Consider the following 26,139-nt stretch of genomic DNA (forward strand, 5'->3'; position numbering starts at 1 on the left):
CTATTAAGAAAAAAAAGGAATTTAATTTCATGCCATTACTTAAAAATTACATGATTTAGAAATTCCAAGTATAACTGAAAATTAATGAGGAATTGAATTGGAAAACACTAATTTATGGAAGTTGATTTGTTACAATAAATTGCACTAATGGGAAGCTTGACGAGCTTGTAAAATCTAAATTGGTAGCAAATAGAAACACCAATGGAGCAGATATACCTGAAATATACCAAAATGCTATAATATTTAGAAAATTTTAAGAAACATGCTAGAATATTTTCACTGTCTTACTTCATTTCACTAAAAGTCACAGGCAAGTCACAGACACTACAAGAAAATACAAAAAATTCAACAACAAAACTTCACAGATAGAAAAAGAACACAAACATCAACACCTACAGAGGTAGTCAACAGAAGCAACCCTGATAAAACACAGTATCCTAGTACATGTTCCTGAATCTCAAAGACCCAAACCTTAAATTCTTGTTTTCAGTGGTTAAGAGAAAATTACGTGGCAAAAATTTTAAACCACATTATCTAAATGGTAACACTGCAAATGAGACAACACTCACATATGAAAAGAAAGGCTGGGAAAAAAATCTAGACCACAGGTCAACCAGTTGTTGTAAATAGCATCTTACTGAACCTTAGACATACCCATTTTGTTTATATATTGGTACAGCTTCCTTCATACTAAGGACACAGTATTTACAACAAAGATCATGTAGTTAACACAGCAGAAAAATATTTTATATCTGTTCCTTCACTGAAAGATTCTTGAGGGACTGGGAAGGTGGCTGAGTGGTAGAGCGCTTGCCTTGCATGCATGAGGCCCTGGGTTCGATTCCTCAGCACCACATAAGCAAAAAGAAAAAAAAAGCCGGAAGTGGTATTATGGCTCAAGTGGTAGAGTGCTAGCCTTGAGCTGAAGAGTGAGGGATAGTGCCCAGGCCCAGAGTTCAGGCCCCACGACCGGACCCACCCCCCCCTAAAAAAAAAAAAAAGATTCTTGATCTTTGGGCTGGGAATGTGGCTTAGTGGTAGAGTGCTTGCCTAGCATGCATGAAGCCCTGGGTTCAATGCCTTGATACCATATAATCAAAAAATAAATAAAGTTAATTTAAAAAACTAAAGAAAACTCAGTTAAAGAAAGATTCTTGATCTTTAGATGTAACTGTTGGTAGGCCCACCACTAAAAAGATTAACTATGGTTGATACAATATACAGTATTCAACCATACCTAATGTAAGATACTAATTATGTCACAAATCAGTCTCTCTTTTTATCTGCTATAGTTAATATTTCTTCGATTTTTTTGATCCAAAGTCAAAGAGCATTTCCAGGTTATAAAAAAGATTTAGTGTGACATTGTCCAATGAACATAATTTGTATTTGGAATGTCCGATGCAGTGGGCACTTCTCACAGGAGGCTGCTGAGTGCTAAAGATGTTACTGATACAATCACATAATCCAACTTTTCATTTTATTTAACTTGCCACATGTTGCTGTAGCTACAATACTGAACAACAGAGATTTAACACAACTTCACTAACATTCCAATATTGTGATTTTTAAAGATGACACCCTAAATTAGAAAGTAACACCTTTGAAAATACCAACTTTGGGCAGAAATGAATACTACAAACTCAGCCCAAGACAAACTCCTCAGTAAGCAAAGAAAAATTAAACTGATGCTAAGCTGTTTTGTTACTGCAACATCTCTTGTCAATGAAGATATAAAATGATTACATCATGATTCGTTTATAAAGCAGAATCCATGATGGTTTTATGCTTAAGAGGAGTAGCTAAACTCCTTATTAATTACATTAAAGAGTGTGAAAATCTTTCACACAATTTCAATTTGTTTCCTATCAGAAAGGCACCTCTTAGAAATGTCAGTTTGTTTCCCACCCTTAACATTTCAAACTCTTCAGAAGCCCTTGTGTACAGTAGGAACACAGGAAACTGTGACCTCTTCAGTCTTTTTTAACTATAGCTAAGTTACTACAACAGTCAAATCTTTCACGCATTATACCTTCCACAGCATGACAAAATATACCCATGACAGATGTAGCAGAAGTAAAACCTTATATATAAGCCAAAATAAATTAGTTTTATGATTCTCTAGGTGCCTATCTCAAGGCTTTTTATATAGACAAAAACATAAAATGAATTTAGACCCATGTCAAAACTATATACTACAGATTAAAAAGTGCAAATTAACTTACTGATAGTTAAAAACGTTAAAAATACTCCTGAAAGACAAATCTTTGAGACATGTGCTTAATTATATATTCCAATTATTCAAATGTGCTCCCCCTAAAGAGATAGCCAGTTCTATACCTTGTTCTTAAAGTGAGCTGGCAAAATTAATTTGATGTGTTTTGATTTTAAAATAGCTGGTGTCAAGCATCTTAATCTTTTTTTGTTGTTGTTGAAAGGTACAAACATTTTAAGGGCACTTCTGTTTGTTTATGGTTTCCTTTGCTGTTTAATCAGAAGTTGTGGCGGGAACTTTTGCAGAGAGGTTTCTTCGGGTGTGGGTGATGTGCCGCTGCTGTGCTAGGAAGGACCGGGCAGGGGTGCACGCGCCAGAGTCTTTGCAAGTACCACCACCACTCACAAGCCGAGACTCCATCCCCAGTTTCTGGAACGCTAGACTCTAGACAGGAACAAAAGCATATATACATAAATAACATGGCTAAATAGGTAGTCTGCAAAGAACTCACATTTAATCCTCAAAATAACTATAGAAACCCACAATAAAATAAAAATCACTGGGCGCCAGTGGCTCATGCCTGTAATCCTAGCTACTGAGGAGACTGAGATCTGAGGATCATGGTTCAAAGCCAGCCCAGGCAAGAAAGTCATGAGACCAGCCCAGGCAAGAAAGTCATGAGAGTTATCTCCAATAAACCACTAGAAAACCAGAAGTGGTGCTGTGGCTCAAGTGGTAGAGCACTCGTCTTGAGCTGAAGAGCTGAGGGATAGCGCCCAAGCCCAGAGTTCAAGCCCAAGGACTGACAAAAAAATAAATAAATAAAAAATAAAAATCTAAACGCTGACTAAATCTGTACATGTCAATTTTAGTAAGGCAGCAATAAACCCAGTTTCTTTTCACTAATCTTGAAATTACTATAATGAGTAGCTTAAAATAGCATAAGAATTAGGCTTACTTACAGAAATAGGAAGAAATTCTAAAGCAAAATTTTTATGTTAGGGCTATCACTCCACCAACAATGAACAAACTAAGACATAGAAAAGCTTAGATTGGCCAGGTGCTGATGGCTCACTCCTGTAATCCTAGCTACTCAGGAAGCTGAGATCTGATTATGTGGTTCAAAGCCAAACCAGGCAGGAAAGTCCGTAAGACTCTTATATCCAATTAACCACCCCAAAACTGGGCATGGAGCTGTGGCTCCAAGTTAGGGTGTGCTAGTCTTGAACAAAAACGCTGAGGGACAATGCTCAGGCCCTGAGTTCAAGCCTCAGGATCGACAAAAAAAAAAAAAAAAGCCAAAAAGAAAGAAAATCTTAGATGGATGGTTTCTGAAGTGCAATCTGTGGATATACTGGTTATTTATCAGGGAAGGCATTACTCTCTCATTAGAGCTCATGATGACAATTAGTTAATAAACTATGCTATACCTTTTTGACTTAGGCATAAGAGGACCACAGCGGAACAACAAAGGTACACTCCCTGACCTCATTTAGAGTGGTTAATGTATAAGGAACAGTTCTGAGAAAACCTCACCAAAATTACAGACCTTCTAAATTAAGTCAGATTTTACCATACAGAGAAAGGAGGGCAAAAGCGCAAGGGAAGCATGCAAACTAGTCAGGGAAAGAGCACTACTGCAATGTGCTGAAGCTCAGCATCCACCTAAGGGTATACACTGATAATCCTCACACAAAACAACAGATACAAATTATTGCCTATTCAGATTAGACTATTCAAGAGAACCTCACACATCACAAAATCTTACACTGTTTTTTACTTCTGGCCTGGATGTCGACCCTAAGCTTTTTTGCACAAGGCTAGCAATCTACCACTTGATCCCCAGCTCCACTTCTGGCTTTTTTGTTGGTTAACTCAAGTCTTTCTGCCTGGAATGATTTCAAATGGTGATCCTTAGATCTTAGCCTCCTGAATAGCTAGGATTATAGGCATGAGCAACCAGTGACCAGCATGAAATACAGCTCCATATCCTACTAATGCTAATAATTACAACACAACATTCAAATTACTTCATACTATTTTCTTTTTGGTAGGACAGATGAATAATTATTGAAGAGTTCTGCTTGAAGAATTTGCATTATGCATTTTTTAGAAACCCTTTATGAATACAAATGAATGTTTCATCTCAAATAAAGCAATTAAAATATGGTTATGCCTGTGCATATATATGTATTAACTAGAGGTTGTAAAGTCATGAAATTAATCAATTACGATCAACATTTAAGGAAACAATATGCAGTGTACAATGTCAGAATAACTTTTGTTTCAGTTATATAAACACATTAGTCTAGTTTATGGCATAAGATACATCTCTTTGTATTGTTCCTGGTCAAAGTTTGATAAACAATGTCCTAGACTTCAAATAATTGGTTAAATTTCAACTCACCTTATTGTACCAGGCAGAAACAATGAGTTTTTCTTCATAATCGCGAAATTTTGCTACCTTACACTCACTCTGGGAAAAATTATATGAGAATCATTAAAACACCATAAATGCTTACATACTTCATAAACTGAAACATGTATCCAGTTTCATTATTACAGAATAAGAAATGTACATTTGTAAGGCAATGCAGTAATCAAAATGCAAACCAAGTCACAACCTTTAGATTAAAATGTATAACTAATCTCTGTACCAACAGTTTCATAAAATTCTCTCTCTCTCTCTCACACACACACACACATACACACACATACCACACACACAAAATGAATCTTTACACTGTGGTTCCCTGTATCTTGGCTTCAATATCAAGACAGAGCTTCATTTGTGTAGGAGTCAAGACTAAAGAGTAATAGAATAAAGTTAAAAAGGAGGAAGAATACAATAAAAATCACTTGTAATCCTTAGCATAAATAGTTCTTTTTCAATTCCTGATGGTCTGTATTCTCTGTAGAAATATTTATGTAACAGTGTAGATACTGATATACTTTTCTTAATTACTTGAACACAGCTAATTTTGCAATTCCATTGATAGAGTTGGCCTATACTCTTGAAATACTTGCATGATGCTGTTGATGTAGAAAGCACATCATTCAAGTTCAGGCAGCCTCCTGCTGTCTATATTGTATTTCTCTTTCTGCAGTGTGTAGAGATGAACACACTGAAACTAAACACTTACATGATGTAGACATACTTTTTCTCAAAACTTTACATTTAAGAGAAAAAATTTTATCATTGTACTTTTTGGGGACATACTTCAAAGATTTACAGTGGAGAAAACAATAACTGATACTTCAGAGATCATCCAGAAGATTTTTATTATTTATTATTATTATTAAACAAAAGTTATTTATTTATAATTATTTTTTATTATTTTTTACATATTTTTATTATTTTATTATTTTTTATTATTTTACAGAAGTACAAACTAAGGACCAGAGTAGGAAGGTGAGGACTTTAAGATATGTTGCCAATAACCTCTGATTCATGTAATATTTACTGCTGAAGATACAGCTTTTTCTACTTCAAACATGTGCCAAAATAAATAAATAAATAAAACCCATTTCTCTGTGATAAATCCAGGAGTTAAAGTACACTGATTCACTGAGGAATTTAGAACTACTGCTGTATAAACATTATATAGAATGTTTTATAGAGGAAAAGACATTTGAGTTGGATCTAGAAGAATAAACTGCATTTCTTATGCAGACAATCCTTTCCGGTGCCTTTCAGACATGTTCTGAACAGCACGCATAAGCTTGTATATATTCTGGATGTACAAAAGAGATGATGTCAAAGCTGTGATGAAATATTTCCACTAGAGTCCATACATCCTTGCTCAAGAACAGTACCCGGAAAAGATACATGAACACAATGTGTTTCTCTAAAATTGAATATTCCTAGTTAATTTAAACAGCAATCATTTCTAGGCCAGAATATATTGGCTTGAGGAGCAGCCCCAATAATTACTAGTTTTGTAAAAACACTTTGCAAAAGAAACTAGAGCACACAAAATTACAAAACCTAAGATCACACAACTTCATACTGACATACTAGAGTTTATAAAAATACTATAACCATTAGCAAAACTGAGATTATGCATTATATATTACTATAACTTTATGTAATTGCTACTTTAGTTGCAGAGATAATTAATGTCATGCCATTATTGTTAGAACTCTAAATAATAATCATGATTGCTACTTTAGCTCATGAGGGAATAACTGGGATTACATGATCACTTTCTTTTCCTAAAACATCCCAGCTAAGGATTTTTAGGCTCAGATGAAAGACAAGAAACCTAGATAACTGAAGGAAGACAGTACTTTGTGGAGAAGGCAAGCAATTACTTTTCCCTCTTTTTCTGTTACTTTTCCTTCTTTTTCTGAATGAAATCACTTCTGCATAATTTTAATAGAAGCATGATAGCAGCACTCTACAAAAAGGCAAGTATAGACATACAACTGGCCTTTAGACAGCAAGAGAACAACCCAGCAAATAAAAAGGGCATAGAAACCTTGCTTTACTCCAACCTACTAGGCTAGTGAAGCAGTAATAAATGTGTACTTTTACTTCTAACATTTTATGATGCCTTATCATTAATAGTAAATATATGACAAAAGTAAAAGTAAGAGATAAAAGAAGATAGAAGTTTTACCTCCAGAATCTCAATTCTTCTTTCTTTCTCCGCTAACTGCTTTCTAAGTAGCATTATTTCAGCTGAAGCTGGATTTAACTTGGGATCTAACGTTTTTATTACCTGTTAAAAGAAAATTTATATTTACTTTATCTTTTATTAAAGTGCAAAAAAAAATTAAGAATATACTCTATAAAAACTGTAAATGGAAGTAGAAAATTACCAAAAAGTCATCCAGAAGCTAAAGGTAGTCTATTTACAATAAAATCATTTACTATAGTCAGGAAATGGCATAAAAAATTCATTGCAAAAGGGGAGAAAACCTTATCATCCAAACAAATTTTTTTAAGGATCAATACTCAGAGAGTTGCTCAGCCTTTTTGCTGCCCAACCTTTGAGCACTGAGATCCTGAAGTAAGTCTTATATTTTTCTGAATGGAAAATAAGAAAATTACAGAACTTGCTGATTTTACAGACTAATGGTATGAAGCAATTCTTAGCAAACTCTTGGTAAAGTCCTGTTTACTGTCATTACCACTTTACTATATATATAACCCACTATATCAGACTAACCAACACTGATAATTCTACCTGCAGACAGAAGAGCACTGTGTCACATACCTAGATGAATTACTAAAAGTTGGTTAAAAGGAGATATTTGATAAGAATGTTGTACGAAGACTTGAAATATGGAGATAGCATTCTGTCAAGAAACCAATCTGATTAAAAAAATCAGTATAAATTATAGGCAAAATTATTTTTCTATTTTTATTTTATTTTATTTTTTTTTGGTCCGGTCGTGGGGCCTGAACTCTGGGCCTGGACGTTGTCTCTCAGCTCTTCAGCTCAAGGCTAGTGCTCTACCACTTGAGCCACAGCGTCACTTCCGTTTTTTTTTTTTCTTTTTTGCGTATGTGGTGCTGAGGAATCAAACCCAGGGCCTCATGCATGCAAGGCAAGCGCTCTACCACTGAGCCACCTTCCCAGCCCAATTTTTCTATTTTTAAAGACTTCAAATTTTCAATGAGGTAAGATATTTATAAAGGAAAAGGCCAGCGGTATGATACCAAATGATTGCTGGGGTTAATGAATTAAAAAATCACTTCCTGAGTGTCAACTATATGGCAGATACAGTGAGGGGCTGGGGACACAGGGTTGCAAGGCCTGCCTTCATGAAGTTCACATCATAAAAGCTCAGTACATAAAGAATTTGTGTGTGTGTGTGTGTGCCAGTCCTGGAGCCTAAACTCTGAGCTCTGTCCTTGATTTTATTTTTATTATTATTATCATTATTGCTCTAGGCTAGCAGTCTACCATTTGAGCCATAGGTCCACTTCTGGCTTTTGTGGTGGTTAATTGAAGGTAAGAGTCTTCTGCTTGCCCAGGTTGATTCAGCTTTGTGAGTAGCTAGGACTACAGACATGAGCTACCAGCACTCAGCTCACATAAAAAAATTTAAATTAGCTATAAAGAACAAACCATAATACTATCTCTATATGATAAAAAGTATGGCTCTCATGGTCATATTTTTTTAGGTCCAGCAGGACTTGAACTCTGTACCTGACACTTTGGCTCAGTGGTTAGCACTCTACCAACCAAATCACGTCTCCAACCCCTGTGATATTCTTATATATTCTGAATTTCCTATTCTGGGTATCTGTTTCTCTTGAACTACTCCTTTAACTTTGTCTCATATAATAAAAAAAAATCATGTTCATCAAAACAATAAACTCTCTTTAAAGTGATAATATTCAATTATGGCCAAAGAGGAATTTACTATCACTGTTCTCTTATACCCTTTAAGAATGTCATAATTCTATTTCTAAGAAAAAAAGTTCACTAACCAGAATAAAGGAAAGCTTTACACATAATATGTTGCCTACAGCTTATTTCTAGGAGCAATAACTGAAATACATGCAAACAACTATAAAGAAAAGAAGATATATTACCATTATGTGTGTATCATAAAATCCTTTAATCCCATGAATAAAAAAAGTAGATGAATTCTCTCTAAGCAAATACTTGTAAACTGTACCCATGAAAGTAAAACAATACCTACTAAAAAGTATGATATAAGAAATAAGAAGAATTTAATCAAGTGAACATCAGAATAGTATTGAACTGTGTGGTATAAAGGGTAAAATATTTAAGTCCAGCCTCGGTTACAGTGAAACACTGTCTTTAAAAAAGGGTAAAATAATTTCAATCAAGTTTAAAAAGTAACACATTTAAAAAGTTAAAATTTCACAAAAGCTTTACTAGGACTCTAGCAAATATTATTCTTAGAAAAGTGCTAAGACTTCAGTAAATAAAATTTTGAGTATTTTGCCAAGAGCAAATGAAACTCCATTAAGTTACAGTAGTCCCATTCTCTAGTGAGTTACTCTAATTAGTGCTGAAGCTGCCCCTGAAGCAATGTGTTTATTTTATCTGACTCTGAGGCTTGACAAAGAGACACCTGAGGTATCTGACACACAAATTAGTGCAGAGCAGTGACTCTTCATGGACACAACAAAAGCAGGACAGTCAGAAAAACAGAACCAACTGAAATATGAGCAGAGGCTTGAGCTGTGTGAAATAAATCACTCACATTCCTTGCTTTCTCCAAGTACATTTTGTATCGTTCCTCCATTGCTTTCATATCTTCATCTTTCTTCTGAAGAGCAGCTTCAAGTTCACTGATCTTTTGGACTTGCAGTCAAAATAAAATGAAACATAATTAATTGCTTCCTATTTAGCATATTCCATTCTCACCAAATACTATGTACATCAAACTTATTTTTCAAAGACTGAGAACTTAAAAGGAAACTTCATTTCTTCTTTGCAGTGAATTCTTATCAAAACTTTTGAGCTTAAAAGCACATCTTCAGTAACTCTTCACCTATACTCTAATTCAGCTATTATTCTATCAACAGTTTGAATAAAGAACAAATATAATTTTGAATGCATGCTCTACTGTGACAGAAAACAAAGCATACTTCTATTATTTGACACTTTCTTTGAAATTATTTTATTCAAATTTCCATAATATTAATTCTAGAATATATTATAATGTTTGATACTCCTATATACCAATCAGTTGATGTTTTTAGTTTTACATTGCTTTCAGATGACATATCTTAATGAGCTTAAGCACAAAAACTATCATGGTTCCTATTTGCAATATATGTATCTACACATTGTACAAAGATGTATACACAGTTCATGTATCCTTTAACTAGAAAGGAAAGATCTTTAGGTAAGAGTCTGATCCAAATTTTTACAAATACCTACCATTCTGATTTATATCTGGCTGAAGATCTTCAATGAGCTCTTGTTTCTTCTGTAATTCTTCATGGACCTCTGTTAGTTTTTCCCTAAGTAGTAGAAAGAGCATGGAGCTTGGAGTAAAACATACCTAAGGATGAAAGCTGGTCTACACCCGGGTAACATCGGTAGAACTGTAGAAGGCCACTTTCTGTTCTTTCATTTCCTCCCCTATGAACTGGGGGTTCTACTTATCTACCATAGAGGTGGTGAAACGCAGAAGTTTAGGTGGCTGCCAGGCATGAACGTGTTAATTTCCATGTTTGACAGCAGTGGTAAGCATTCTGTATCAGGGCATGTACCTTAACTTATCAAGTCAGAAAAGGACACAAATTCCAGAAGTTTCTACAACCTTTTGGTTGTAGAATGAAATGAATTGAAATGAAACATCAATTTTACTTACATATGAGCTTCCAACTTCCGCTTTAGTTTGCTGGACTACAAAATTAAAAAAAGTTCCTGTAAGATGACTATTTTAACAAAGGCAAATTTTCCAGACATCAAAATTTCTTTACCAACCTTTTGAAGGTGAACTATGTAAAACTAGACATGCTTTTGAATTTTGTATATTTTGTAAAAAGCATACTTTCAAGAGCATAAATTTTGTATTTTTTACATTAAAATAGGAAAGAAAAGGCAATGAAAGACTTTGGTAACAAAAAGAAATGTCTCATATTTTTGTAACAGAATTCAAATTAAATTTGAGTTTGAATAGCAAATGCAAGCTGAATGTGATATATTGTGGAGTATCAAACACTAAAGTATCTACAGAATCACTCAAAATTATTACAAATTTTAAGTTCTACCTTCATAATAAAAATGTTTATCACTATAAATGTAAATATTAATATAAAAATCAAATAACTATATTTCTTTCAAAAACCAAACTTAAATGTAAAATGTAAATAGAAGCACTTTATCTGACTACATTCCTATAATCCTAGCACTCAGGAGGGCTGAGACAGGAGAACTGCAAGTTTAAGACTAGATTAGGCTGTATGATGAGTGTGTAGCCAACCCAGGCTACTGTAGTGACATCTTGGGTCAGAAGAGCAAAAACCAAAACAAATTAAAAAAAAAAAACACCACACAGTACTTCAGATTGCAATGGTACTTCTGTAGTAAGTGTACATGTGCCAAGATAAAAATATAGAGTCTAAAAAATATAATTTGGGCAATTATTAATTTAAAATGAAAGATGAAGAAATTTAAAACCAAACACTGCAATCTAAAAATATAATTCCCCAAACAGATCGGTGGCTTAAAAATATTTATATTAGAGAGTACAATACCGTATATATGCACATATGAGATGCCGCCATGCATGAGACGATTTCTATGTTCCAAGCCCCCAGGGAAAAAAGAGAAAATCATATAAAGTATATAAAAATAGAAAGGAAATGCAACCCTTTCAATTTTTCTCCTCATCTCTACATAGTCTGCAAGTTCCTCCCCCATCAGTACCCTGCCTAATTAGAATTGATGTCTCTCAACATAACACCAGCCCCACTCTTTTTGTTATTTTAAAGTAAATACACCCTTTTTTTCAATAGTTATTTTATTTCCTTTCCTACCCATATTTAGAGCTCAAATTATGAGCTCTAATTATGAGAAAATTCTCAAGACATACTTAGGCCAGAATTGATCTAAGTCTGCTAATGTCTGCTGGCATAGTGTCTGTCAAGACTGTGAGTGTGGAAGGAGGTATGAAATAAGGGTTGATACCTTTAGGAGTACTGATGGCTGTCTCTCAAGGGTCATTATAATAATTTATTTTCCTATTAGAAGGCTTCTGATTGTTGATCACTCTCATATGGACTTATCTCCTAGAGAACTACTGGAGCCCATTCAAAACTTGCAAAGGACTCACTGTCCCATTTTTCCAATCAAGAATTATCGTGAACTTAGGTGGGTGTAACTAAGTAGGAGAGATAGAAATCACCATATAATGTATATGATCAACCTACAGGCTTCAAGTGGCAAAATCAATGCATCTGTTATGCAGATATATACGGTATTTTAGGGGTACCCTCAAGGATAAAGGCTGCAGTTTCAAATGCGAGATTAATTTGAGTACATGGGACAATTATGGAGAAACTATACACAGCAGAACCATTATGCTTTCTATTACTTACACTTTCGCCTTCAGACTTGGAGCCGTGCTCCTGTAAAGATTTTTGGAGGTCTTCAATCTGCTGCTGCAATTCTCGAATGCGTTCTTTGCTCAGCCTATGAGTAGATGTATCATGATACATTTATATTTAAAATCAAAAGCACTTAGGGTTCTATAAAAGTGTAATCATGTAGTTTAATTTAAAAATGTACCTATGGTAGCATAACAATTGCATAACAATTATTTGTTATGCTTAGAAGGCTACTTCTAAGCAAAACATTTTTAGCAACTTTTTATTTCTCTCTTGAAGGCACAGATATCCAACTCTTTTCATTTAAGGCAAAAACATATTTCTGCACTGTACTCTCACTGGTTGAAAAATTAGAAAACCAAGTCAATTTTCCTTTATTTGGTTTTTTAATGAGTAGAAGCTTGGCATCTTTTTCTGTTTCAATTTCAGTGTTTTGAGAGAATAGAAAAGTCAAAATTTTCCAATCATTTCATGGATTCTGATATAAACTAAACAAATTGACATTGGAAACTACCATGTACTTTAACTTAGCAAAGTTCGATTTTTTAAAACTCTTCTTAAGAGTTATTCACAAGAATTTACCAGCAAGTTATTTTGTTCTACTTTTCATCTATACACATGCACACAGATGTTACATGTGGATATGACTGACACACACTCCTGTTCATTACATACAACACTTCACTACTACAATTATCACTAACATGATAATCATGTACTCATGTGTTTATCATCTACATCAATCTTCTAAATAATTTTAATCATCACATTGGTAACAGGTAAGTGTACAGTTCAGGGTTAGGAAGTTGGCAGTTGAGGACAGTGAGGATGAGCTTGAATAGCTCTCCCACAGTCAGTTAACGAGATAATACAGAAGTGGGATTCACAATCTGCCCTATCTATCCACTCTACTACAGAAACAAACTGTGACTTATTCTTTTGTTAGGTTTTCTGTCAATTATGAAGCTATCTAATAAAATTAAAAGAATAAGCAACCTGGTTAATCAAGCCTATTAACATTACTTTGTGTTCTAATAATATGTTCTAATAAAATACATTACTTGGCTTCTTCAGCAAAGTAAAGCTATATATCCCCCATATCTGCCAAACTGCTTCTAAATAATGCACAGATAATTTCCGCTTGCATAGGTCCTGATTTTGAGAAGAGGTAACTAAATCACATGACTTACGATGATTAAAAAAGCAACGAGGAGGCAACAATGCTTGATAAGAAATGTACTCATTATCTTGCCCATGTAATTGTAACTCCTCTGTATGGTAGTCTCACAATAAAAAAAAAAAAAAGCAGTTACCTTTGTTCAGTTTCCAGTTCGTTCATCTTGCGATGTTTCTGCTCTAGCTGTTCCTGCAGTTCTTCAATACGTTCATTCTCAGTCCCTTCCTGCTGCAAGCGAAGCATCTTGTTTTCATGCTGAAGACGAATGAACACCTCCCTAATATTGAAAACATTTTTTAGTTACAAAAAGTTACTATATGCTTTTTCAAAAAGGAAAGTCCTGTTAATAGCGAACATTTAAAAATATTAATGAAACAAGTAAAAATCATGTACATGGAATTCGATTCCTCAAAATCAAGTACTACATTATATATGATTAAATTATTATAATTACATTCCTAGATAATAAGACTTTAGTAACTTGGAAATACTCATGGAAAGAAATTAGATATTCTTAGAAACTATGTAAGTAGAAATCAATAAATGTAAGAAATTAGTTTGCTAAAACTTTTATACTTTCATGACAGTAATCAGAAAAGTCTTCAAATTTTGGGGGTGATTATTAAAGATTTATGCATATTTTTGTGTATATGCAGGCACTGGGGCTTGAACTCAGGAATCTGTGTCCTCATTTGGCTTTTTACTCACGGCTGGCACTTCCAATATACATACATTCAAAATGCAATTTAGGCATTAAAATAAAAAATCTCTTCTTGATATTAAATAGGAAAGTAATACTTTCTCCCCTCTCCAACAATATTGTCCCAAATTATTTCAACCTGTTCCAACTTCTGTTCCGATAAATGGCAGCACCATAACTCTAAAATACAAGCTTACATGGCTCTTTTTAAAATCAATTTTATCATAATGATTGAATCCTCACTGAGAAAGCTAAGTAGCTATTTACACCTTACATATTTAACATTCACTTCATCAGAGGTTTGTCTGCTGTAATGTTTTTGGTTTTCTGATAATTTTTAAACTTTAAATGATATAGATAAACCTAGTCTAAAGGCAATGTTATGCTACATGAACTTTATACAGCTAGTTTATTTTTCTAACATACTACATGACCTTACCACCTACCAAAAAAAAATCATGGTAGCTGGGTGCTGGTAGCTCACACCTGTAATCCTACCTACTTAGGAGGCTGAAATCTGATGATTATGGTTCAAAGCCAGCCAGGGAATAAAAGTCCATGAGACTTTGATCTCTAATAAACCACTAGAAAACCGGAAGTGGTGCTATGGCTCAAGAGGCAGAGTGCTCGCCTTGAGCTGAAGAATGCAGGGACAGTGCCCAGGTCCAGAGTTCAAGTCCCATGACAGAAAAAAAAAAAAAAAAAACAAGAAAAACCATGGTTAAAATTAGAGTGCCATCTAGTGAGTTTATGGACTTTTGCTCCTGAAAAATTTTGAAATTTTTTAAATTAAGATGTCTGATTTAGAAAGATTAAATTGACATTCTTTTTAATTTGTCACCGACAAGCATATGAAAAATGAACTGAAAGGGTAATTCCATTATGACTGGATATTAATAATTTAAAAGTGCATGTCACTCTCTAGTTAAGCATGCAAGGAACTTGGGAGTTATACACATCAATATATAACATAAACAACCTATAATAACATATTTGTTGTTAAGACAACACATTAAAAACTAAGTAAACTAAAAATCAACAACCCTGAAAATGCTACACTAAGCAAAAGAAGTCAGTCAAGAAGGCCACATCACATATGATTCTATGTATATGAAAGATCCACAACAAGCAAGTTGGTATTGGTTGTATATAGCTAGAATCTAGCAGGAAGATAGGGATGAAAACTGACTGCTAATAGGTATAAGGTCTTAGAAATAATGAAAATGCTCTAAAATGAGATAGTGATAACTGTGACAGTCACAGATGATAAAACCAACTCTACAAATAAAACTATAATTACTGAGCTGAACGAACTCTAGGCGGGCACCAGTGGCTCACTGTAATCCTAGCTACTCAGGAGGCTGAGATCTGAGGATCACGGTTCAAAACCAGCCCAGGCAGGAAAGTCCGAGAAACTCTTATCTCCAATAAACCACCAGAAAACCAGAAGTGGTGCTGTAGCTCAAGTGGTAGAGCGCTAGCCTTGAGGAAGAGCTCAGGGACAGCGGGCTCAGGCCCAGAGTTTAAGCAAAAAAAAAAAAAAACAACAAAAACCAAAACAAACAAAACAAACCCCAACTCTACAACTTGGGGGGGGGAGAGGGAGGGAGAAGTTGGGGAGGTGGAAGGGAAGGGATGACTGGAGAAAAACAAAGGAGGGGTAACAATGCTCAAGAGGAAATGTACTCATTACCTTACTCATGTAACTGTAACCCCTCTGTACAGTATCTTTACAATAAAATTTAAAAAAAAATTTTTTTAAAGCCAGAAGTTGAGCTAGGCTCAAGCCATAAAGGAATAGTCTTAAGCAAAAAAACTGAGGGACAGCACTTAGGCCCTGAGTTCAAGCTCCAGGACCAGCTAAAATATGAAAACAACAACAACAAAAATAAAGAGTAGACTAAGTTTGAATAAATAAAACTGTTCCTACAAAACAAACAAGAAAACTATAAAATAGTAGATTACTCAAAATGTCTAGAAGCAAACAACATTAAAGGCCAAGATAGAAGTTCAGTGAAAAGGAACATCTAAACTTTTTGTTAAATTTTTACTCAATTCTCTCGCTTTCTGTGCATCTCATCTCCTATTTCTTTCTACACTTCTTAGATGTATTGTCTTGAGCATGTTACTTAACCTTTGGCATTAGTTTGTATAGTTTGTATAGTATCAAACCAATTCCCAAAATGAAAAGTTTACAGATGTTACTTGAAAATAAAAAGAAATGACATTTTTAATATACTGAGTATTGATTATCAATCAATTGAAATAAATTTACCTATATTCCACTGGCATAATCTCAGCAGCAAGATTCTCATAACTTTTTGTAGCAGATGAATCTAAACAACAAATAATAGATTAGTGTTTCAGTAATTCAATCATTGTTTTTAAATCTTTTTAAAAAATCAAATCGAATTCACCAGTTTGGTTCAGGTGGTCTTGCTGTGCTTGTGAACATCGAAGCTCCTCATTTGTCTCTTTCAGAGTATCACGCTGCTCTATCAGCCTCTGAAAAACAATTGTTGACTTCAGCCACTGTTAACACTTCGGGCTTACAACTGAATTTAATAATTATTTAATTTAAAATGTTTTAGTTTTAAGATGTATGTGTGTGTGTTTGTGTATCTCACAGTGAAACATGGCTTTGATTTCTTCATCATCATATTTATCTCTGAACCAAATATATGCAATTGAGTAACTTTCATTATAGATAACAACTTAGAGCATCAACTTTGAGGACACATCAATCAGAGTTGGAATTCCAGTTTCACTGTTTCTTAGCTGTATTATCCTGAGCAACTTGTATAACTTTTTTGCATTAGGTTGTATATCTTCAAAATTGAACACTAATACAAAAAATCATGGAAAAGATGTTCTAATTAATGAATTGAGGTGAAGTTAAATATCTAGAATAATGGCTGGCATGCAAGACATGCAGTAGACGAGTTATTTGTTTTACCATTACTGTTAAGTTCTGCTCGAAGAAATGGTTCCTATCATCCTGAAAGTTAATTTCAGAAAAACACCATTTCCCAAGGATAGCACAACAGTATTTCCTTTACTATTTTAGAGCCTACACTTATGACAAAACCTGTTTTGTAAATAAAAGGCTTGTACTTAATGTTATATTCCAAGACTACAAAGTACTTCTAAATATAAAATCATATTTTAAACATTGTTATGTTTCAAGTCAGTAAACAAAACCTTGTAAGTTCATTAAGTCAATGTAAAAGTAAAAGTAACTTATTCAAGAGTTCCTTAGGTTGCAGTTGACAAATGCCCTAGCCATCTCTGAACGCTATAATAACTATAGGCAGACATGAGTATCTACAAAAATTCCTCTCCCATAAATACAATAAAAACCATAGAAAATTTGTCTATTAATTTAGAGAACTCTATAAATAAACTTAAAGTCTACTATAATCTTGGTAAGATTTCATTAGAAACCTGCTTTCCATGTCCATCAACAAATGAATGGGTTAAAAAATGAAAAATACATATACAACCAGACACAAAATACTGAACCAATAAAATGGATGGCACTAGAGAGTATTAGGTTAAGTAAGTCAGAAAGACAAGTACCACATGTTCTCTTCTTTGTATACACTGAAAGTTAAATCATAGAATAACATTCAATAGGAAAGGATGTGGATTGGAAAAACAGTAATAATTAGTGTACATTGTATGCCTGTGTTGAAATATCACACTGAACCCTATGTATCATTTACACATACCAATTAAAAATAAAACATATTTAGAAATGAAATGAGGAGGTAACAGCAATTTTCTAAGACTTCATTTTATATCAACTATTTGATTCCAATTCTTATTTCAATTTCAGGAAAGTAAGAACTAGTAGATAACAATACCATTCTAAAAGAATGAAAAGTCCCTCATCAAATACATTTTTGATTACCTCTTTTTCCTTCAGCAAAGCTTCATGTTTTTCTTCAAGCCGCTTCATTTCAAATGCTAGTGTGTCTGCCCTTTTGGATTCAGAGGAAAGTTTAGTGTGAAGGTCCTGAACCTTTTGTTGGAAAAAAAAAAAGAAGCAAAAATCAAGAGTGTGTAATAATCACATACTTTAAGTGAATGAAATACTGGAAAGAAAATGTCTCTACTAAAATTATAGTCTAATTCAAAATATTTAGAAAACAGCATTAGCGTTGAGAAATATCTAGCCCTCAGGCCATACAAAGGCCTCAAAATAGTTTGGTACAAGAAAGGACAGACATACATGTTTCTCATTGGATAAAAAGGTCTATCTACCTGTACAGATAATTTTGTATGACCTACAAATAATATTAGAAATAACCAAATGGCCTTTGGAAGAAAAAATTCTTGATCTTTGAACTATTACAAGAATATGAAATGCAAAATATTCAACTAATAATTATACCAATAACTTTAAAAACCATCCTTTCTATTCTAATGGTTTCATTAGGCTCACTAGAAAATAGTAAAACAAAATATATTCGATATAGTTCCAGTCTATACCATCTAGTTCCCTCTAATTTCCAGAAATACTAATGAACCAAATCTCAACAAAACAAGAAAGTAATAAAGATAAAAGACTCAGATAAACCAAAATTCTATTCGGCCCTTAAAGAAAGAAGAGATTTATCAGAACAAGTTCATAACTTATTATATACGCTTCCTAGTTATATATCAAAAATATTATTATCCTTAAGTAGTCATACGAAGGAGTGGCCATTCACCAAAGCAGTTTATAGTACATTTTGATCAATGTCATCCCTTCCATCATTCTCACCCATCTTTCCAAACCCACTCCTTCTCCCTGACTTAATTTTAGGTTATGTATTGAATTTTTTGCCTTTTATGAGTACAAAATATCTTGATCTGTGTCATCACTTCAATATCTTTACCCCTCCTTCAACTCACCCCTTCCCTTATATTTCTCAATTCTGTGGCATATACAACAATGAATTCTTGCCTGCATACTTTCCCCTTCCCCATTTCATTCTATCCGTCTCCCCTTAGCACCAATCTCCTCTCTTGCAAGTATCCATCATTTCCTTGGATTTATTTTGTTGGGCTTTGATACAGTCTATTTTAAGAATAAGCCTATGTGTGCTCTCTATAGATTCTATTACACTTCAGCTTAATTTTACCACCCAGTGTGTTTACTTAGAGATTTATAGGCACATTCTAGCTACCACAACTGAGGGAAACCACGCAACCTCTGTTTCTCTGGATCTGGCTTACTTAGTAAAATTTTTTCTAAGTCTTTCTATTTGCTGACAAATTCTATACTATCATTCTTTACAGATTAAATGAAGTACCAAATTGAACTTTAAATTTAGTCACGATATTTTCTTATGATTATGATATTTTCTTACCTGCCTTTTGTATGTTTCTAGTTGTGTTCGTGCTGCATTTGCCTTCTTTAATTCTTCTTCTAAGCTGACAGTATTATGCATATACATCATGTTTGTCTCCTGTAGTGTTTTCACCTGCTTACGAAGGTCATTTAGATCTTGCAGCTTCTGACGATATATCTCCACTGTTGATTCCAGTTTATTTGCTTTATCAGAGGTAGCCCTATAATAATGATCAAGCATTACTTTGTAAAAAACTAGTATATACACAACAATTTTATCTTAGCTATAAAATGAATCTTCCAAAGACTTGGACCTAAAACCATTTGAATTTTAATATTTTTATAATTACACATAAAAATAAAAATGTTTCAAATCTGATACATTATCAAACTGGTTTTAGCACAATGCATTCATGAAAGGATGGTTTTGTTGGTGTAACTGAAAAATTCTGAACCATTCCCTAGTTTATAGGCATATTCTGGGGTTCTTTTTTGTATATATTGTTTAACATAATTATACTTAAAATGTTTGATATTTGGAATGTTGGCTCAATTCATAATTTGTTTAGCAAAGCATTTCTCTTTAGAATTTCACTTCCCTGACCAGTTGTACTAGAGCAAAGATAAGTGAAAATTAACAGAAAATATAGTGTGGCTGGTTTGTTTCTTGAGTAATATTTTATAAACAAAAGCTAAATACAAATTTTATATTACCAAAGACAAGCCTTCCTGAAACATTAAAATTCTCAGTTATATCTATCTCTATTTTATCTATCAAAATATATCCATCGTGAGAATTCATTTCCTCACTGAAATTTTTTTTACAAAACATAAACAATATATAAGGCGGCCAAGCTAAATGCTTATATAATTTTAAGGGAAAGATATCACTTGGGTTTATGGGTTCCAATGTGAAGCTTTTCTAACAAGAATCAAGAATCTTTAAGCTGCAATTCCAGTTAATAAGCATAAAAGAAGTAACAAGTAGGAGCCTGGATAAAAACTGTTCAATGTCTGATGTATGGGAATGAAAGAATCTCTGATTAAAGCAAGAGAATACACAGACTGGTAATAAGTTAGAAGTAACATAATCACATTTAGACAAGCCATACCTAAGGACATCTATTTCATCTTTCAGGGCTCTTGTTTCTTCAGCAAGGCTCGTCAGCTCATCATTTCTATGCTGAAATTCAATCAACTGTTTTTCAAGTTCTTCACAGTGAACTCTGTAATCATCTTTTGCAGCTTCAAGCCTGAAACCGAAAAAGCAAAATGAGGATTTATAGTATAATTTCAATCATTCTTTCCTTTTTAGCATCTCATTCAAAAGAGAAAAAAAAAACCTAAAATAATTAAGATATCTTCAGGATCTTCATTTTGAAATAGACAAAGTAAAAATAGTGAATTATAGTGTATTGAGTAAGAATCTATTACTGAATATGATGTATAATCTTGAGTTAGATTTTGAAGCAGAATGAAAAAGGCATTGAGACAACGGATGGATTTGAATAGGATCTGTGGTTTAGATAATACGTTGTCAGTAACCAGTTTCCTGATTCTATGACCAGAGTCTGATTTATGAGAGATTGCACTAGTCTTTAGGAAATAGACAATGAAGTATAAAGGACAAAGTCAATAAGCATGTCTCCTGTCATTCAGAGAAATGATTCAGGAAAAAAAAATCTGCAAATCTATAAAATAACTGCAAAGGTATAAAAGGCATAAAACAGTTCTATACACACACACATACACACACACACACACACACACACACATGTATTTAGTGAAAGTAATAGGAAAGTTTATTAGACAGTTTACATTCAATTACATTCAATAGTTAAAAGGTCCATCTCTAATAAGAAATTGACCTTACAAATGGTTATCAAAATATGTATGGTACAATGGTACATGGTTAAGCATGTAAGAGACCACTAATGTACATTGAAGGTAAGAACGATGACTTTGAAAAGATGAAATAAGAATATTAAAATGAAAACAGTCTCTTTTTTTGCAGTACTGAAGAATCAAATTCAGTGTCTTATGCTTGCTAGACAAGTGCACTTGAGCCATGCCCACAGCCCTGTTTTGCTTTAGGTATTTTTCAAGTAAGGTCTCAGATTTTTGCCCAGGGCTGGTCTCAGACTCTTCCAACCTATCACTTTCTGCATAGCTGGGATTCCAGGTGCATTTCACCACCACTCACAGCTTTTTTGTTGAGATAGGAAATGGATAGTTTACAAACTTTTTCCTCAGGCTGGCCTCAAGTTTCATTCCTTCTAACTTCTACTTCCTGAGTAGTTGGAATTACAAGTGTGAGCTACTACATCTGGCCTTCCTGCAATCTTTTGACTGGATTGCCCATGTATCTTGGTCCTTTGAATTGTGAAATTGTTTAATTTTATATACACATCCTTCTGTGCAACTGAAACTGTGTGAGGCAGGAACAAGTTATGTACCATGCAGTTATTAAACAAGTATAAATCTTAACAGTTGTAATTTTATAAAATAATTTCTATTACAATGCTACCTGTAGTTTTCTTCCTGTAATTGTTCTAGTTGTAACTGTGCATGAAAGTACTTTTTTGCAACCATTGTATTTGGATCATCAAATGAGCCATCCAACTGGTCAAGTTTTTCATTCATCATCTCATTTTCAGAAACCAGTGAATTCTTCTCATCTTGAAGTGCAGTCACCTAAAAAATATGTGAATATAAGCAGCATTAATTAAACCCTCTTAACAGTTAGGAGTTCAGAGCCAGGCGCTGGTGGCTCACACCTATAATCCGAGCTACTCAGGTGGCAGAGATCTGATGATAGCAGTTTAAAGCCAGCCTGGGCAGGAAATTCCATGAGAATGTTATCTCCAATTAACCACTAGAAAACTGGAAGTGGCGCTGTGGCTGAGGTGGTAGAGCACTAGCCTTGAGCTGAAGAGCTGAGGAACAGTGCATAGGCCTAGAGTTCAAGCCCCATGACTGACCAAAAAAAAAAAAAAAGAATTCGGAGTTCAGAATTCTAATTCTGTGTAGGCCATGAAAACAGTAATTTCAAAGGATCTTCCAACTCTGGTATTCTGAGTTTGGAAGGCTCAAATCAACTACAAAAGAAACCAAATCAGTACCTATATGAAGAGAACAGAGCAAGACTATCTTAGGATGCTAGGGCTCCTACTTGGTTTGGGGAAGAAAATAGTTCTAAGTCTCTAAAATTGAGTTTATATGTAGAATTAAAAAATAATTTTCCTATATCTAGGTATAATTTTCACAGTACTGTTCACCTACTCAGCCAAATTTATTGTTTTAGGTCATAGTAGGAAATTATACATTACATTAAATTTTGTATCCATTATATTTTCAGGGAATAATTAATTAGTCCATGACAAAAATTAATGAGTCCATGACAAAAAGGTAAATTCTTTTCAATTAGTTTCAGCAACAGTTTGATTATGGGATAATATGGATAATATACATGTAAGTGCAGAACTACATCTTCACTTAATTGCATTTTTAAAGTCGGACTTTAAACTTTTTAAAATATAATTTTACTGTTATTAAGTTGTTGTACAGAAGGGCCAACATTTCATTAATCAGATAATGAATATATTTATTTTTTTGGACACTAGAACCCCTTCCTTCATTTTCCCCCAGTTAGTAAGTCATAATTTTAAAATAAGCATGTTTTTAGCCAAGATACAGAATCTTGCCCCTCAGTGGACAAATGGATTTTAAAAAATGTGCTATTTATACACAATGGAATTCTATGCTTCCACCTGGAAGAATCATATTGTCCCATTTGTAAGGAAATGGAAAGACGTATACAAAGAAAGCAAGCCAGAACCGAAGAAGCATAGGTTGCCTTGTTTCTTTCCATTGTTGTAACTAGAATGCGCCTACAAATAAACATACCAGATGGTAAAAGACAAAAAATAACATTTGGACATGACAAATCATACAGAATAAACATTCACACAATGAAACCAAAGGAGGATATTCTTAGGAGAGGATCACAAAGGCTCAATAGCTATGTGCATGTGATCATATAAAATGATGTTTATTGAAACGAACTCTTAGAAATGGAAACAAGATTTTTTTGCTATGTTGGGGAGGCTGGGGGGTTGTTTTGTCCTTTCTCACTGCTTTTGATTTCTGTACCTTTTCTCATGTATGCAAGTTTATCTGTTTTGTGGAAGGTAAGGGACAACACAGAAATGGTGGGACAAAGAGTGAACAAAGGCAGCAATGATACTCACTAGATACTATGTTGGAAATGAACAGCACAATTTGTGGAAAAGGGAGATTGGAAGAGAAAAAAACAGAGAAAATGAGGGAAGAGGTGATACTGTTCAGAAAGAAATGTCCTCATTTTCTGACTTACCTAACTGTAACCCCCCTGTATACTACCTTTATAACAAGAACTAGATAATAAATTTTTACTCTTCCAACTGTTTCTTTTTCAGTTAAGACATCTTTAAAACTTCACAACTATAGGTATGACTTTTCCAAAGACAAGATTTTATGATTTTACTAACAGCCTAGTTTTTAGAATGGTAATCTATAATGACATTCATTATATTGTTTGGTAAGTTTGCTACTCTGTTAATTTCAGTAGCTGTAATTAAGTTCACAGAGTTACGTAAATGAAAATACATGCTGGCACAATTTAAAAAAAATCTAGTCATTACATTAAAAACACTTGAGGCCCCCTTACAAACAATACTGTCTGTTTAAGGAAATTAAAATGGAGACCTTCATGTAAGATCCCTGGGCAGAAAAAAACAGGCCTTAAAAACTTTGAGTGACTTGCAAATATATAAAAGTTAACTTAAGATGTTACTTGCAAATACTAGGATTAAAAAAAACTTCAGCTCAATCTCAAGTAGTCAACAAACTTAGAAATCAAAGGATATAATTTCTTAGAAAAGTTAACTCACTGCCCAACAAAACAAACACCAGAAAACAAATAGTCAAAAGAGGATGTTGGGGTTAAGAGGAGGGTGGAGAAGAATGAAGAGAGGAAGAGGGGGAAATGCAGTCATAAAATCCAGTGTATATCCTACAAAATTAAGAAAATTGAGGGAAGCCGGGCGCTGGTGGCTCACGCCTGTAATCCTAGCTACTCAGGAGGCTGAGATCTGAGGATCGCGGTTCAAAGCCAGCCAGGGCAGGAAAGACCGTGAGACTCCTATCTCCAATAAACCACCAGAAAACAGGAAGTGGCGCTGTAGCTCAAATGGTAGAGCGCTCGCCTTGAGCTGAAGAGCTGAGGGACAGCGCCCAGGCCCGGAGTTCAAGCCCCACGACCGACAAAAAAAAAGAAAGAAAATTGAGGGAAGGCATGAGATAAATGGGGGAGAATGATTAAAGAAGTGACACTGACCAATTCGTATTCATGAAATGCTTTGTTGAATAGCAACTACTGTGTACAACTAAAGATTTTTTTTTAAAAAAGGACAAAACAAAAAATGAATAGTACAACCAAAATTACATAATGTTTGACTACAACTGTGGTCAGTCCTTTCCTTATAACCAATCATATATTTTCTTTGCTTTACTTCTATCAATGTTTCTCACTTATGTTCCCCCAATGGAGTCCTGAGGTATTTCTGGTTTGTATCTCGTTTATTTCTGATTCATTCATGAGTCAAATTAATTCTAAAAACTATATGGTGCCTCAACTTACTTACTTAACACATCCCAATGAGAAAAACAAAGCAAAATGAAACAGTCATAGATGTAAGCATGATGCTCACATTTGGTCCTCGGCTCCACCCAGACCTGAGCTCCTTCCATCCTTGGAATTCTCACCATACAGCAGCTGGCCACTCCCTGTCTCTGCCCAGACCCACCTGAGCACCCACCTGCCTCTCTTCCTGCCCCCAGACCCTCCTGCTACCCGAATAGGGTAGTCTTCTAAGGTAAGGTGAGGGTGGCTTTCTCAAAAGTTTCCTCTAGCTCATTAATAACAACTTTTGTCTTGATGTCCCTGATTTTATAAACAGACATTTCTTTTTGCTACAAGTACACACTGCTCTTCTTTTACTAAGCCCATCAAATATGTTTACCATGTCATCTGTAGGCTCTTTTCCTGCATGGTCACATTATCATTGTTTCTGTTACTGTGTCACCTTTACTCTGAATCATTTGGGCTCTGCTACCACCAGTCAGTAAGTAAATAGTAGAGTTTCACTATTAATATTAAGAAAAACTTCCTGGGGCTGGAGGTATAACTCAGAAGCACAGAAGGCCCTTTAAACATTTGTCAGCCCCTGGGGTCCCTACAACCAATCCCTAGCACCGAAAAAAAAAAAAAAAACAGAAACAAAAACCCACAAAGCTTCTCTACCCACTTCTTATCTCACTGACAACTCATAAGATAAATATTTTGCATAAGAAAGAGGGGAGATAATCTGTTCTCACTTGACATACAGACTCCTTCAGTCAATTATGTGTTCATCATCACTGAATACAGCCACAAGCCAGAGGTTATGCCAGGTATACATAGCATTGGCAACAGCATATATATCATCCTTTATACTGAACTCCTTTTGAAAATATTCCAGCCTCGGGGCTGGGAAGGTGGCTCAGTGGTAAAGCACTTGCCTTGCATGCATGAGGCCCTGGGTTCAATTCCTCAGCACCACATAAGCAAAAAGAAAAA

At 34.3% G+C, this 26,139-nt stretch overlaps 1 protein-coding gene across 1 annotated transcript in view; it reads right to left on the reverse strand.

Annotated features, from left to right (window-relative positions):
• Positions 1-1,463: 1,463 nt before the first annotated feature.
• Positions 1,464-26,139, reverse strand: part of Hook1 (hook microtubule-tethering protein 1) — a 40,396-nt gene continuing 15,720 nt past the window's right edge. Inside the window, exons 9-22 of the mRNA XM_013022318.1 lie at positions 22,009-22,175; positions 20,594-20,734; positions 19,501-19,702; positions 18,057-18,167; positions 16,561-16,648; positions 16,419-16,479; positions 13,580-13,720; positions 12,258-12,351; positions 10,526-10,560; positions 10,090-10,172; positions 9,407-9,507; positions 6,838-6,939; positions 4,623-4,691; positions 1,464-2,659 (exon numbers count right to left, since the gene is read on the reverse strand). Coding sequence (XP_012877772.1) covers positions 2,489-2,659; positions 4,623-4,691; positions 6,838-6,939; positions 9,407-9,507; positions 10,090-10,172; positions 10,526-10,560; positions 12,258-12,351; positions 13,580-13,720; positions 16,419-16,479; positions 16,561-16,648; positions 18,057-18,167; positions 19,501-19,702; positions 20,594-20,734; positions 22,009-22,175 — 1,566 coding nt within the window. The 3' untranslated portion in view covers positions 1,464-2,488. The remainder of the gene's footprint in view (positions 2,660-4,622; positions 4,692-6,837; positions 6,940-9,406; positions 9,508-10,089; positions 10,173-10,525; positions 10,561-12,257; positions 12,352-13,579; positions 13,721-16,418; positions 16,480-16,560; positions 16,649-18,056; positions 18,168-19,500; positions 19,703-20,593; positions 20,735-22,008; positions 22,176-26,139) is intronic.

The sequence above is a fragment of the Dipodomys ordii genome, unplaced genomic scaffold (assembly GCF_000151885.1).
Source record: "Dipodomys ordii isolate 6190 unplaced genomic scaffold, Dord_2.0 Scaffold61, whole genome shotgun sequence".
Classification (NCBI taxonomy): Eukaryota; Metazoa; Chordata; class Mammalia; order Rodentia; family Heteromyidae; genus Dipodomys; species Dipodomys ordii.